This window comes from Pyrgilauda ruficollis, unplaced genomic scaffold (assembly GCF_017590135.1).
Source record: "Pyrgilauda ruficollis isolate IOZ18807 unplaced genomic scaffold, ASM1759013v1 scaffold56, whole genome shotgun sequence".
In the NCBI taxonomy this organism is placed as follows: Eukaryota; Metazoa; Chordata; class Aves; order Passeriformes; family Passeridae; genus Pyrgilauda; species Pyrgilauda ruficollis.
The window spans coordinates 3321441-3336026 of NW_024527266.1; the positions used below are offsets into that span (position 1 = coordinate 3321441).

Sequence of the window (14586 nt, forward strand, 5' to 3'; positions counted from 1 at the left end):
CCGTAAATCCTTTTGTGCTGTGTGTGCGCTACTTAGGTCATCGTGTCCTGGCACAAGGCGCCGTGTCCCATGGATGGCGGGGTTACACCAGCCGAACACAGCCCCGGCCCACACCGTGTTATCGCTATCAGCAGTCATTTCTGGGCTCTCAGGTTGTCAAAAGATGCTTATACTGGCAGAAGGGAAAGCAAGGCCCCTTTACTTTCAGACCCTTGGATAAAAATAACAGCCTAGAACGACACGCAAATTCCCATTTTAGTTTCACATGCTATATATATATATATACATATATATATATGTATGTATGTATCACATGTGTGAGAAAGCAAAAAGCAATCTGAGTGCTTAAAATAAAATGCAGGAATGTTTCTGTAAGAAACCTGGGTCTTTTAAGTGGGTGGCAGGGAGTCAAGTGACACTGCACGCTCACTGACACTGGGTACTTGGCCACTGGATAAAAATGCCTAGTGTGGGAAAGCCTGGCACATGCAAAGCACTGGACATTGCAGTAAATGACAATGGCTGATCCATTCCTGGCTTTCCCAGATGAACCAGCTTTCCAGCCTACAGCTCTCTAGACTTTTCTCCACTGTGAAAAGTAGTGCTTTACCTCAGGAAAAATACCAACTATCTGTTAAGAAACACTTCCTTAAGCCCTCTAGGTGTGTCACAAGGAAAAGCCTGGCTAAAATGTCAGGCTTCTCTTTCATGAATTTCTGGTCATTGCATCTTACGTGCATTTGGTAATCTAAACAAAAAAATTCTTTTGCCAGTGAGGACAAGTTCTTTGACCAGATACCAAAATCAGACTCATTGTAAATACCAGAGAACAAAGTAAGACTTCCCCATTATATCCGTGTGTGTGTGTGTGCGTGTATGTGTTGTTTAATTTATTTAAAACAAGCAATTCCATGAGCATTGGAGATATTGTAAAAGGAACTGTTATTTTGGCCCCCAGTGCCCTGTTTCCCTCTTCATTCCCAGCTTCTTCTTTTGCCCCCTGTGACCTACATCTCCTGCTAGTTCAGAGCTGTGCCTGTGCTGGCTGGCTCCCTCAGCAAGCTGAATGTTAAGTGCCTTTTCCTTGGTGTAAGCACTGGTGCCAGCCTCTCCTATCTAGCCACAGGATTTGTTTTATTCTTTTTAATAGTAACAATATTTAATATTACTTAATAGTAATCTTTAATAGTCTTACTTATACTAGAAGAATGACAAGCCAATTATATCAAGTTTGTTTCTCTAGAGAACTAGAAAAAAGGTTTTAAGGTACTGGGTTACACCCAGATTATTATTCTCATGAAAGATCAATGAGATTTTTGAGAGGAGAGTTTAATTCAAAGCACCCAAACATAGTCAGACTTCTGTTCTAATTCATAGTCTTTATTTTTAACTTTAATAAGAACAGGTTTAAAACATTCTGTCCAAAAAGTAGAAAATGCTAAATAAAAACATGAACATTATCTAGTCAAGATAAAAATGTTTAAAAACATATTCTTAAAACTTGTTCCTCTACAGTACGTGAAAATCCATCAAGTTCTTGAGCTGTTGTTCCTCCCACTGCCTTTTCCATCTATATATGTCAATTTTATAACTGAGTTTATTCCAGTTCTGTTGCATTTCACACTGTTAAATTCTTCCGCTTAGACACTCTCTTTGAAATAAATTAAGAAAGAGTACATTCACTCCCATATCAAAGGACAGGTTTGATTTTCACACAAGGTAGGAAAAGGATTCTAAGAACAATTCACAATCTAATGGCTTAAATCTTTGTGTGCTAAAAGTTCAACTGAAAAACAAAAATCCTAAATGACCAAAATTTTAGTTCAGCAAAAGCGAACTGTACGAAGCCCATCCCAGTTTTCTCCCAAAATATCTTAAATATCTCCAAAAAGCTACAAATGCAGCCAGGTAGTTGTTGAGCTTTCACAAATCTTCATCTCAACTGCCCAGCTGGTTTTTAGCTGTACATTTACATCATTTTTCAACCTATTCTTTGGCATCCCCAATCCCTCCGGCAGTTATTGCAAATGTGGCTTCGTTTTCAGGCATCTCAGGGCTGGGAGAAAAAGAAACAAGAAATTTGTGGTTTCTCCATGTAAAATGCAGTTGTGAAACAGTCTCCAAAATGTTGTGTGTGTTAGCAACCTGGAATACCTCAGTGCCTTTACACCTATGTGCAAACTGTAGAACGTGATCAATATCATCAGGGGCAGAAAATGTGAAATTATCGTGTCAGGAAAACTTAGGAATTTAATATGTCCAGAATTTTCCTGCCAAGGGACCACCAGTCCTACCAAAGTATTTGATGGTCTTCATTAAGAGCTGAGCATCTAGTAGGATTTATGATGAACGATTATGTTATTTAATGTATGCAATGTGCAAGACAACTTTAATGAGTTGTTTAATCTGCTAATTAGTTTGTCCTTTCAGATTTTCTCCCAATGTAGAATCCAGAAAGTTTCAGTACCTTGAACTTCATCACCTTCCCTCCTGTGAGGGAAAGGTGATTTACCTGTCATAGATCTTGGCAATACGCAGCTCCCCTCTCCCTTTCCTCAAACTGATCCTGGTAGTGGAAGCATGAGCAAGGATGTGGCCCCCGATGGGCTTTTTTGGGTCTGCCTGAAAGCTGAATTAGCAAGAAAATTGTGGTGATCACTGTGCAAATTCCAGAGGTTAATACTGTGATTAACTGTCAGACCGAGCCCTATTCAACTCAGTAATGAATAATCAATAGGGAAATACATTAGAAACTCAACTTTAGCACACTTGTCTCAATATGTTCAAATGTTCAATGCTGGCATCATTTTTCTGTCATTGCATTCAATAGACTCAAGAAATACACGCCGTAAATATCACATATAAGCTGCTCCAAAGGAAAATGTGGTGCTTTTTCAATATTTTTTATAGCTCATTTTCTTTATTTAAGTCACAGTGAAATCATACCACCATAGCAGGCAGCAGATACATGTAAAAAAGATTCCAAAAAACTGAGAGAAACTTCCAGAGGTCATTTATGCAGGAATTCCTAATAGCACAGGGAACAATGACCAATCTGATCTTTCATTTCAGTGCCTCTTGCACCTTACAATCTCACTTCTCATTTCTGTTTAATACGTAATACAAAATACAGGAATTTTTTTAAAAGAGAGAAGAAGTATCTTACGTCATGGTTGCTCCTGGGTCAGCAGTCATCTGGTTGGTCACAAACACAGCCACGTTATATTCTGCAAGAGAAAACATTGCAAAGAAAGTAGACTTCATTCAGTTAGAATTCCAAAATATTCTCTCATCCATGGTAAAAGCAAGGTTTCTGCTGAAGCACTTCAAATTTCAAATGAACGAGAAGAAAATATTCTTTATGACTGATGGCTGCAGTTAATCAGGACATAGCCTTTGCTCTTGCACAGCTTCAGCTGTAATAACCAAAAATGAGCCCTTCTCTCAATTCCAGTGAACAAGTCTTTCTCAGTTCCCGTCTATTCTCTGTTGGCTCCCTGCCCTCAGCTCTCTCTCCTTCCCTTTCTCTGTTTGCCTTTTTTTTTTTTTTTTATTTCAGGAAAAAAGCATTTATTCATTCCTCATCAACATTTCTGAGACATTCCAAAGAGAAGGAACTCTATTCATCCTGCCATCATCCCTCAAAGCATTGCAAAGTGCTGAGAAAGTGGCAAGAGGCACGGCTTTTTTATTTTTCTATGCCTTCATCCTCTTTTCTCTGTCTTTCTTTTGTATTTAGACTGTTGAAGTTTGGGGAAGAAAATTACTGAGTATTTGTCCAGTTCCACAACCTATTATCTCATTTAGGACCTGACAGTATTTCTTGAAAAACTCTAAATGTTGGAAAGTTCTTAAGTTTTCTCAGTCTGTCGTCTTGAAATAATATATTATCAGTTTGATCTTTTTGGTAACTGACAGAGGTGTAAAGTGAGAAAAGCTCCCTGGGCCAGTGCCTGATTGATAATAACTTGGACTACTGTTGTGCTACCAACAGCTACTGGTAGTGACTCCAGCCCATGTTTTCCAAATCTTGCAATATTTCCCATACCTTCTGATATTTTTTGGAGCCTTGACAACATCTGAGCTAGTTTCTGTTGTCGTTCAGCCAACTCTCCACGACCACTGAAATCCACACGGAAAAGTGCCATTATGGAGTCAATGATCTGCATTGTAATCATGCTAGGTAAGTAAATATAGCAAAAGAAAACAGGAACACTTATTCTGAGAACAGTAAGCATACAGAAGTCTTGTACCAATAACTTGAAGATACCAGCTTCCTCATGGAACTTGGCTGCTACATAGTCAAGCAATTCCATCTGATGCTCACCTAGTGGGAAGCAGTTGCCAAGAGAAATTAGGATCAGAAAGAACTCCGAAGGAACAAAAGCCTGAATTTTAAAATTCCACTTTAAATGTATGCACTGGTTATATTTTCATTGCCAGCAGTTTTAAACCCAGTGCCCAGTAACAATCTATTTTGCAGGTTCCAGCTTCCTCTCACCCATCTCACAAAACCTCTTTGTGAAAATCTTCACTCTGCATGAAGACAACTGTTTGTCGTGTTAAGAACTGAAAAGCAATGTATACATTTTAATTTAATGTTGAATTAAATGACACATAGAAAATGTTTTAATCGTATTATTTATGTTTATATTGCACTCTTAAAGAAGTCTTATTTAAAAATTTCTTAACGTTTTAAAGCGGTGTCTTGTGACAGAAAGCGTGTTGAGCTGTTAAGAAACTGAGAAGTGTTAATAAACTGAGAACTATTAAAATGGAAACAGAGAGAGAAAAAACCTGAGAGGAAAAAACCCTAGCTATCATGCCAATTGCAATAATGGTCTTACTGGTGTATGCACGTGCATACAGCACGTTGTCAAGCACTGCCTCGTGGTCAACATTGAAGCGATCAGCAATGTCACGCAGGCGGTCTGGTCGGCTGGCATGAGTCACAGTTAAGGATTTCTCCTTGTGCAAACCGTGCTCTGAAAATAATAAAACTCCATTCCAAAATAGGACTATGGAGGGCGAAAAAAAAAAAAGAAGAATATTTATTTTAGTCCTAGAGAAGACTGACTTTTTGTCTTCAGGCTGTCCCACGTACCCTAAAGATAGTTTAGGGCTCACGATGGTAATTGTTTTGTGTTTAGGGTTTGAGGCGGGGGGTTGACATATGGATATCTGTGCTCTAGGAATTTAGCTGTGAGCAAAACCTGTTTATACACAGTCTACTGCAAATGTGAAATGTTAAAAATAGTGTTTAGTACTTAGATAAATTTATCTTGAATAGAAAAGCTGCTATAACCTGTAGGAGGCCTACTAGATCACAAAAACATAAAACCCCCAAAAACAAACAAACAAACAAGTCCCAGTTAAAATAAAATCTAATTCTTAACTAATTTTTCCAGACTGGATTACATCAAATGACAAAAGAAAAACTCACTTCCTTGGGGGCCACTACACACTGTGCTCTCCACGATTTCTGTGCCAGTCATGTTTTACATATATGAAGCTTCCTTATGACTAACTAAAATGAACTAACTTTCCAGTACATCACACCAGTCAAAAAGATACAAAGTGTTTTCAGTATCAATGAAGATAATCTTTCCACCTGTGTAGCCTGGTCCTGGGAGCTGAGCTGTCACTACAGAGAAGCATACAAGATTAAAATGAAAAAGCAGGAAAAAAATATTTTCTTACTCCATCTATGATTATTTTTTAAATAAAAAACAACTGTTTATCCATATCACAAAGAACTGCCAGTTTTAATCAATGTGAAAATCAGGAGTGTCTTATCTTACTGCCATCTTGAGAATAAACTCAAGCCGCTTTTCTCGATTGTAGATCAGATGAGATTTAATTAATGGTGTCAAAACTGTTTTACTCAGTACCATCAGTAAATCTGAGTATTTTAGGGATATTATTTGTGAGTTCTTACACACAAAATCTCTTCTTATCCTCTGCCCAATTAATTCTATTGACTTAGTAGGCACTTTTTCCAGCTGTAACTCATATGATCAAAAATTCTTTGGATATGATTTTTTCCTGATATGCAAATAGCTGCTGATTGTGGGTGTAGTCTCTTTGGAATGAATAAGCTAAAATACTCAATCCAGTTGTAATCATTCATGCAAAAGGGTATGACTCTGTGACCATTACACTGTACTAACCAGAAGAGGCCTTGTTTTTCCAGAACATGCCATATTTCACTTTATAATATAGGGGGTTAATTTAATAGAATTTGCCTACCCAGTGTCTGGTAATTCCAGCAGCATTAATAGTTACATAAGCTATTGCTTACTTCTCTTTACACATTGAGAGATATCTCTGGGAATCAGAGTCCTGCTGTTTTTGGCACTGCCCATATATGGTGACTGCCAAAGTCTGTTTATGCAGTCACTGACAGCCAGTAGTACCCTTTCTGTGCCCTTTCAGAATGTCATATTCAGCAAAACCTCTTGAAACCAGGACACTCAAAGAGTTGCTGAGAAAAAATTTTTCCTCTGCCCTTTTCTGAGCAATGCCCCATCTACATGTGACCCATATTTGTGCTCTGCTTTTCCAGATGGTGTGTTTCACTGGTCTATCCAAAACATCTTCACAACTTTCATGGATGTGACCAGTATTAAAAAGCAACCATTTATATGAGTTCTCTACTCAAACACAGTTTATGGAGGTAAGAGTCACCAAGGTCTGTTTCACTGTATTTGTAGAAATAAAAGATTCTGACTTTTCTCTATGTGTTTAATTCTGATACAGTGGTAAACAATGAATTCACTGAGAAGAAACATCACTCTATTTTAAGGTGTAATACCTACCACAAAGAGTGTGAGATAGCTGGGTTTTGCCTGTCCGGAACTCTGTTAAATAAAGAGAAGGGAAAAGAAGAGTCAGGGTTTATTTTTCAAAGTTTGACAGATTCAGGAATTACTGCAGTTAGAAACCCTTACTTCCAAAATTCACCTCAATCTCTACCTTTTAAAATCATTTAACCTCAATTTCTAAATCATATTCTGTGCAGGAGAAATGTGTTACATGAAAAGCAAAATCTGAAATGCTTTAATTTGATCGTGCTTGACTGCTGAAGTCATTCTCTTGTGTGTGGAAGTTAAAACCATATGGCACCTGTGGAAAAGTGATAGTGAGGGGGCAGGGTGGGGAAGAAATGGTTGATTCCATTAACCTAGACCAGTTTCATTTCCAGTAAAATAATCAAGGAGAAGCTTACAAGTTTATTAATCTCATTCTAGCAAAACACATTAGTCTCCAGTTTATCTCTTCTAAAGGGAAGAGTTTTATGAAACTGTGTTTTATGAACTACTGTGTTTTATGAACTCTTATTGCTGAAGTGTCAAGCACCAACTAATTCGGTGTACTGTAACAGCAGCTTAATTGTAATTTCAAAATCTTACATAAAATGCAGTGTACCTTAGGTGTGCATAACTAAAATACCTTTTGTGGCAATTTTGTTACATTGCATCAGGGAGAACTCTGGCAAGTTAGTAATAGTCTTAGTAATGCTATGTTGTGCTGAATCAGCATGCCCAGTAATGATTACTTCAGCTCAAACTTAGTCTGCAAGCAAATGAAGAGGAAAAAGGGGAAAACATAAAGAGAAGTGGATTATTTCTTCTTGCACTCATGCAGATACTCATCTTTGTAACTACAATGTGGTAAATTTGATAGAAGTAATCCAAGTTGAATTAAAATCTAAATTAAGTTGCAATTATTTGTTTGGTTTAACTCATTTGTGGTTTTCTCACCTCCAAAGGCCTCAGTGATTGCCATGCTTTCAATCCCACCACCCAGAAGTTTACTGCAGAAAGGGAGAGGATTATGATATAGTTAAACCCAAAAAACCACAAAAGGAAAGTAAAACAGAGACATTTTTACTACTTTAAGGAAAGTAATTTCTGCCCTATAGCTCCTCACTTGATGCATGAAGTGCAGGGCACTAAATGATCATTGATTAATAAAGAATTATCTCTGTCTTTACTTCCCTTTTTGTGTGCAAGAGAAAGATCTATACAAATTATTACTGGCAAGAAAGGAGAGAAAATAGCATTGAAAATAATATTTGAAAATAACATTCCAAGAATATCTCAAGGGAAGACTTGAAGACTGGTAATTTTCACCTGAAACCTGCAGATTATTTTGATAAGCAAAAAAATTATGCCATCAAGATTTCTGAATGCCAACTATTTATTTACAGCGACTGTACAAAGTCCATTTTCCTCTCAGGAAAGTAGTTTTGGTGCTTATTGATGTAGACTTCTTTAAGCCAGCACTAACTCCAAATGCAAGGGGAATCTGTGTGTCCTAGCTGAGTATTTATTCCCTCGTATTTCTGTATCTCATTAAAGACAATTAAAATGATTATTGGGAACATTTGGATGAAGGAAAGATATAAGAGATAAGCTTACTCAAATTCCTGGCTGCCAGTGGAAATATGAAATACCATCTTCCGTTTTTCACTGTACTCAAAAGCGGTGAGGAAGCCTGGTTCCTAGGGAGGACCAAAGAGAACACAAGAGGTTTATTTTAGCTTCAACCTGAAGTTAAAAGTGCAGTATTCCACATAAATATCTTCTTTCCCCCCTAGCCTCATTCCTGTGGGTTCGGTATAAAAAGCACCACAGCATTTGTCTGGTGGTTGTGGAGTATAAAGTATTATGCCTTAGAGTAACAGGAAGAATAATTTTCAAAATTATTTTGATGATGCAGTGGGAAATCCGCTAAGAGAAATTTTGCACAGCATTTTGGAGAGGCCAGCATTAAGTTCAAACTCTCAGGAAAGTGACTGGCTTACAACAAGCTTGTTTGCAGCTTCTTTAATCTTGTCCACTTTGGCCTCTGAGAGCCCCTTCACGTTGCACAGTGCCCTTCTTGTGGTCATCTGGATTCCTTTGATTGTGCAAATCCCAACTGCCTTCAGCTTTTTAATATCTGCTACGTTCTGCAAAGAAATTTCCCTTCTGTGAGTACTCAGGACAGTTAACAACTAGAAGGTGAAGTAAACCTTTGCAAAATATTTTAAGTTTACATTTATATGCCTATGTTTTCACCACGAAAGAAACAGATTTACAGAAAACTCTTCATTGTGTAGTTTGCGACACCATCAAAACAAAATTTTGAGTAGCACTGGTGTGAGGGATCATGGTGCAGAGAGCAGCTCCTGATGGTTTTGAGATAAAGATGTCTGGGTATTTACCTCTCCCCTTTCAGTGCCAGTTTTTCTAGATCACAGCTGATAGTAAAGAAGCAGTACAGAATTACTTCAGATAGTGTGGACCCTGTAACACTCAGTCTGTCCTTGGTCCCTTAGCACAGATAATCTGTAAACCAGATAATCTGGTGGTGGGTAGTTGGCAGCTGATTCACATGGATCACTGCAAACTGAGTCTAACTGCTGTGCTATTTCTGCATGTCCAGTTTAAAACACATGTATCCTGCAGATCTGACTGACACTTTGGGTGGAGTGAGCTACTCGTTTTTCATAAACTGGGAACAGCACAACTTCAGACAGCACCCTACTGACATATTTTACCTTCCTTCACTTCATTTTATGATTCTGACATCACTGGACATGTAAAAGCAAGAACAGCTTACTCACAAGAAAACATACTATGTGAAAGGTGTGGGATAATACATCAATTTGCCATTTCTGGCCAAGATTTTTCTTTGAAAAAAAAAAAATGAACTGGACATATAACTGTTTATCTAGAGTGTGTGGGTACATAGAGCATAAAAAGGGAGGGGGGGAGTTGTGTGAGAAATTAGTCATGTTTATTTCAAAGCTTATTTCTCATCCTGTGATACGTGTGTGACACTCAGCAGAGGCTGAGGGGTAACAGCACCTTAAACCCTACCAAATACTTTAGATCACCGAATCACAGTACCAGTTGTTCTAATCTGATTCTCTTTCTGGGCACACACCAGTAAATATTTTTCTCTCTACTCCTTGAAAAAAAATTCTAAACCCACAAAAATTATTTCTCCAGGTAAACTAATTTAATATATATAGGTCATCCTATGTTTGCACAAAGCTTTTAGCTGGCACAGCTGAGAACAAAAACTTCCTCTGAGGTATGGGAATAACCACTTGGAAGAAAGAAAAAAAATAATGGAACGGAGCAGAAAACCTTTACAAGCCCAGAAGAACAGCCAAAGTAACTATTCTTAGTTTTCAAACTCTTTCATACATTTGTATCATTCTGTGAATGCCATGCCTTGTTTCATACTGACAGGGTAGTACAGCTCCCTCCCAGCTCAGGTCACCCTCTTTGATCAGCTTGCTAAATTTTTTGAGCAATAATTTTTTTGTTTTTCCTATGTTGCCCCATAGGTTGAGCTCCCAACCATGTGATCCTTCTTCAGAACTATCTTTAAAACTGACAATGAACTGCCAATTAAAAAAAAATTGCCAACACTTGCACTGCTGACGTGGTCAGCACAGTAACTACAGTGCTGACTAATGATGAGTCACTGTGGTATGTCCTTCCCATTTTTATGTGTCTGAAGTCACTTTTATCAAATCTCACATTACTTCAGGCAAACCTAACTTTTTTATTCTGCTTCTATAACTCTGATTATAACAGGATTCCAATCCATGTGCCAGTCTCCTAGATAAACATATAATAATTGTAATTAAAATAAATAGGTGATGTTTATGTGATGATGGTAGCAATGATATAAATTCACATTTGATGAAGAAAACTAACCACTTATTTCTCTAGCTACTAATATTTTCCTCACTCCTACTCTACCCCCCTGCACCAGCATGCTGAAAATAGTATGGTAACAATTGTCACAGTGTAATTTCACAGGCACCAAAAATGCAGGAGTAATTACAAAGATTGGCAGGAACAGGAAATAATCTATCACACAGTTTTCAAATAAATTAGCAAGCAGTTGGTTTTTCAAGAGAGCTAGGTGCTAAATACTTTGAGTATCTTGACACTTTATTTAGGAATCTGATGTGAATGAGATTTTCTAAAAATCTGTCTTATCACCAAAGGCAAAATTTGTCTCCACTGACTGAGTTAGAACTTACTGCAAGGAGGAATTTCAGTTATTCGCATCAACGTGTATACCATTTTGGAAGCAACCTCACAGTAGCTTTTGAGGGACAATTCTGTGTGATCAAGTGACTGCTAATACTTACAATTCCATGCTTCTGCAGCAGGTCAATATCCTGAAAAAAGGATTCCTAAACAAAAGAGCAGAAAAAAACCAGATGTTGCTTTTTCTTGTTATTACATCTATCTCACTACATGACTGTTTCAGATTTGTAAACATTGATTTTTCACAAATAATACATAACTTGTTGGACAACTGAAATAAGCAAAGCCATAGTGAGCCAAAAAGGCCTACATGTTTCCTATCATCTTCTCCATAAAGTGTATCTTCACAGGCAATTAATCCTCTGCTGTGCTAATAAAACTTGTGTTAGCACCATCATAATCTTCAGCTTTTCTGCCATAATTTCTCACTCTTTTCGCGCTGATGATCATTCTTCAGAAGCAGAAAATTAACTGATAGCAGAAAATTAACTTGCATTTAATATAGAAGTGTAAAATATGATGAAATAATGATAATCCCATTAAAAACAGTGCACAGCTTTTGAAAGGTTAATGAAGATTACTTGGAGAGCCAGGCTGTACAGGGACATGGGGAATGAGATTTTCTTGGTAGAAGACTGGAAAAAAAATTTAAATGCATTGAACTCCCTGATGGTTTTTGGGGATCTCCTGTTCCTCCATGGGTGTCTTAACACTATCAAAATAACTTCAGATGTTTCCTGCACATAGTTTTCAATCAATAACAAATTTACCTCATCATCCTGGTATCCTGGTTCTTCTTGGACTACTTGATCCTCCATGGCCTTCATCGTGAAAGAGCACGCAATAAAGTATTGATCACTAGTGGGAAATGCAAAGACAGTCATGGGAGGCAATAAATGAGTAAATGTCTGTAAAAGGACTTTAAAGAAGTCCTTGAACTACAGAAACATGTCAGTATGACATCATATACGGAATTGAATTTGGATTCTTCCAACTCTTCATTATCTGACCTACCAGGCCAAAAGGAGAAAATCTATGGCTTTACACTCAGATGAACCAGTTTGGCCAGAAAGGGCTTCATAGGTATTAGGAAAAGAGATCTCATTGCCTTGTGAGAATCTTGGGTCAGAGATGAGTTTTGGAGGTGGGAACATTTAAAATTAATTATCACTAGTGGAATTTATTCTGGTAAGAATGCTAAAGGCAGTCTGTGTTTTTATAACAAAAGTCAGCATAGCTGCAGACAGAATGGGTAATGGAAAGGCAATGCAACAGCTGAGCCTCTCCATCTTTATGCGACAGAAAACTCACAAAACAGTGCTGAGAAGGCTACAACTCCTTAGTGATGTATCTTGAGAGCAGATTATTAAAGATATATTTGTTTTGAAGTTCTTGCTGAGGTTCAAAATGACCAATAAATGCTGAAGACATGCAGGTAATGGCTGTTAGGAGTATGCTTGCATGGAGAGAACAAAAGAAGGGTAATAAAAACCTGGAACTTTTATTATGCAAACCCATATACAGAGAGCTCATTTCATGTTTTTTTTCATGGCTAACTTGCCATGTCTGTACTCCAGCACAGCTTCACTGCCCTCTCCATGTGGCTTCCTTTAAGCAAGGCCTAGAACTGGAATAGGCATTTAGTGACACCGTGGTTAAATGAGCAAAGTGTGACCTCCATAAATTTTATGAATGCAAGAATGGTGAATACAAAGTAGTTCCTTAGAAATATGATCTTATAACCAAACTACTCTTTCATTTTTGTGGCTTTGTAAACAGGTTAAGTTTCTTCTGTTTAGATTGTGAGCTTACACTTGGTGTTCTAGCTCTGGATGATCAAAAGTTTTGTAGACCACCACATCAAAATGTGTGCATATATTTACTTGCTCATTTGTTAACAAAATCCACAAACTATAAGATGGGTTATGTCTAACAGAGGTTAGGATAGTTTAGGCTAAGTATCTGCAAAAGGTCTTTTTTTCAGCTTATAAATGGATACTAATTTGCTTGCAAGAATCTTGTGTATATAGAGGCTGGGTAAGAAAGGAACAGGATATCAGAATTTCTGAATTGTCTTATTCTGTTAGCATTTAATGGAAACATTCTTATAAAATCAGTTGTTTCTGACAGTGTCATGGTATATTTATCTGTTTCAGAACTCTGACAATTATGGAGTGACAAATCACGCCTTCACATAATTACAGCAAAACACTAATTAAAAAATACTTTGGGAGATTTGAAAAATCCCTTAGCTTCAAATACCGAAGCAAGAAAAACAAGTAATACAAGAGACATTAAAACTATATTACAATCTCCTTCTTCATTAAAAACATCCTCACAAAATGCACATAATCCTGGACTTCAGCCACCGTTGAGCAGGTTATGGGATTGTTCTCCTACTCCCCATCCTTAGGCAATTGGCTTCTCACAGCAGAAAAACGAGGCAGACCCAGACCTGTGCCTTCCTGCAGGCTATTAGGGAAAATGGAGAAATTATACCTCACCCTATTTAAAGCTTTAGGTACGAAAAAAATCCTCCTGCCTAGTGAACTGTTGTCCTGCTGCTGGTGTGCGTTGGCACACCTGAAGGATTCCAGTCACCACTGCCTGCAGTGAAACAGATTAAAGGGTGAAAGTCTGAGACAACAGAGCAAATCCATGAAAAACCACCAACAATCTTGTGCCACCTCAAGGACCCAAGGACCGGTGAGCAAGACCCGGACACCGCGGTGTCCTTGCAGCCTGCGGGAGTGACAGGGACCCACTCCCCGCAACTCCCCCGGGCTTGGCCGGCAGGAAATGGCAGCAGAGCGCGGCTCCCGGATCGGGGGCGATCCGACCTGCCCTAAGGGGCTCCGCGGCGCGGCCTCACGTCTGTTGCCTCAGAGGAAAATAACTGATTAATCGTTATCAACGCACAGATTTATTCGGCTTTTCTTTGCCAGCTGCCTCCTCATGAGATGCACATTTCTGTTCCCAAAGGGCGAGGGACCGCTGAATCTCCCTCCCCCCGCAGAGCACCGTAAATCCCCATCAAAATGAGAACAGTAATTAAATCCCCAGCTCACGCCCGGGCAGCTCCGGGGGAGAAGGTGGGTGCAGTAGCCGGGGCGAAGACTCCGAGCTCGCCTCTGCCGCCCACCTTGCTCCTCCTGAGGGCACGGCCCCGCCGCCTTCCCGCCGGCGGCGCGGGGCGGGGCCCGGGGGCGCCATGAGGGCGGGCCGGGCCCTTCCCTTCCCTTCCCTTCCCTTCCCTTCCCTTCCCTCACCCTCCCCGCGCCGCAGGGCGCCTCAGTTTCCGTGTTCGGTCAGTCCTTCGCCCGTGGTTTATCAGCTGCTCTAATCGCTGTCTACCCGGAATATCGCATTGCCCTCACTCTGCAGCTGGGAAAAACAACGTTAGTTAACAGCGCGTTGCTTTGGAAGGCATTTAGATCAACGCAGGTTTGCCTTTTGTTTTTCCAGGGTGCTGCTCACGCATCTTCCTCAACGAGGCACACACGGCGTTTTTGGATTGGATGGC

The 14586-nt window shown here is 39.0% G+C and overlaps 1 protein-coding gene across 9 annotated transcripts; it reads right to left on the reverse strand.

The window, feature by feature from the left end:
* Nucleotides 1–1372: 1372 nt before the first annotated feature.
* Nucleotides 1373–14586, reverse strand: DMC1 (DNA meiotic recombinase 1). 9 transcript variants are annotated; one of them, XM_041481615.1, is made up of 14 exons: nucleotides 14333–14586; nucleotides 11834–11921; nucleotides 11165–11209; nucleotides 8810–8956; nucleotides 8424–8506; nucleotides 7764–7816; nucleotides 6819–6860; nucleotides 5575–5644; nucleotides 4848–4939; nucleotides 4254–4327; nucleotides 4049–4163; nucleotides 3167–3227; nucleotides 2513–2629; nucleotides 1373–2056 (listed from the first exon to the last, which is right to left on the reverse strand). In XM_041481615.1, the coding sequence occupies exons 2-14, from the start codon at nucleotides 11888–11890 to the stop codon at nucleotides 1987–1989; spliced, it is 1026 nt and encodes a 341-aa protein (XP_041337549.1). In that variant the 5' UTR covers nucleotides 11891–11921; nucleotides 14333–14586; the 3' UTR covers nucleotides 1373–1986. The 9 variants fall into 9 exon arrangements, with proteins under 9 accessions (XP_041337549.1, XP_041337544.1, XP_041337546.1 ...); XM_041481610.1 differs by adding an exon at nucleotides 12375–13535 and having other exon boundaries at nucleotides 4049–4327; XM_041481612.1 differs by adding an exon at nucleotides 13568–13670 and having other exon boundaries at nucleotides 4049–4327.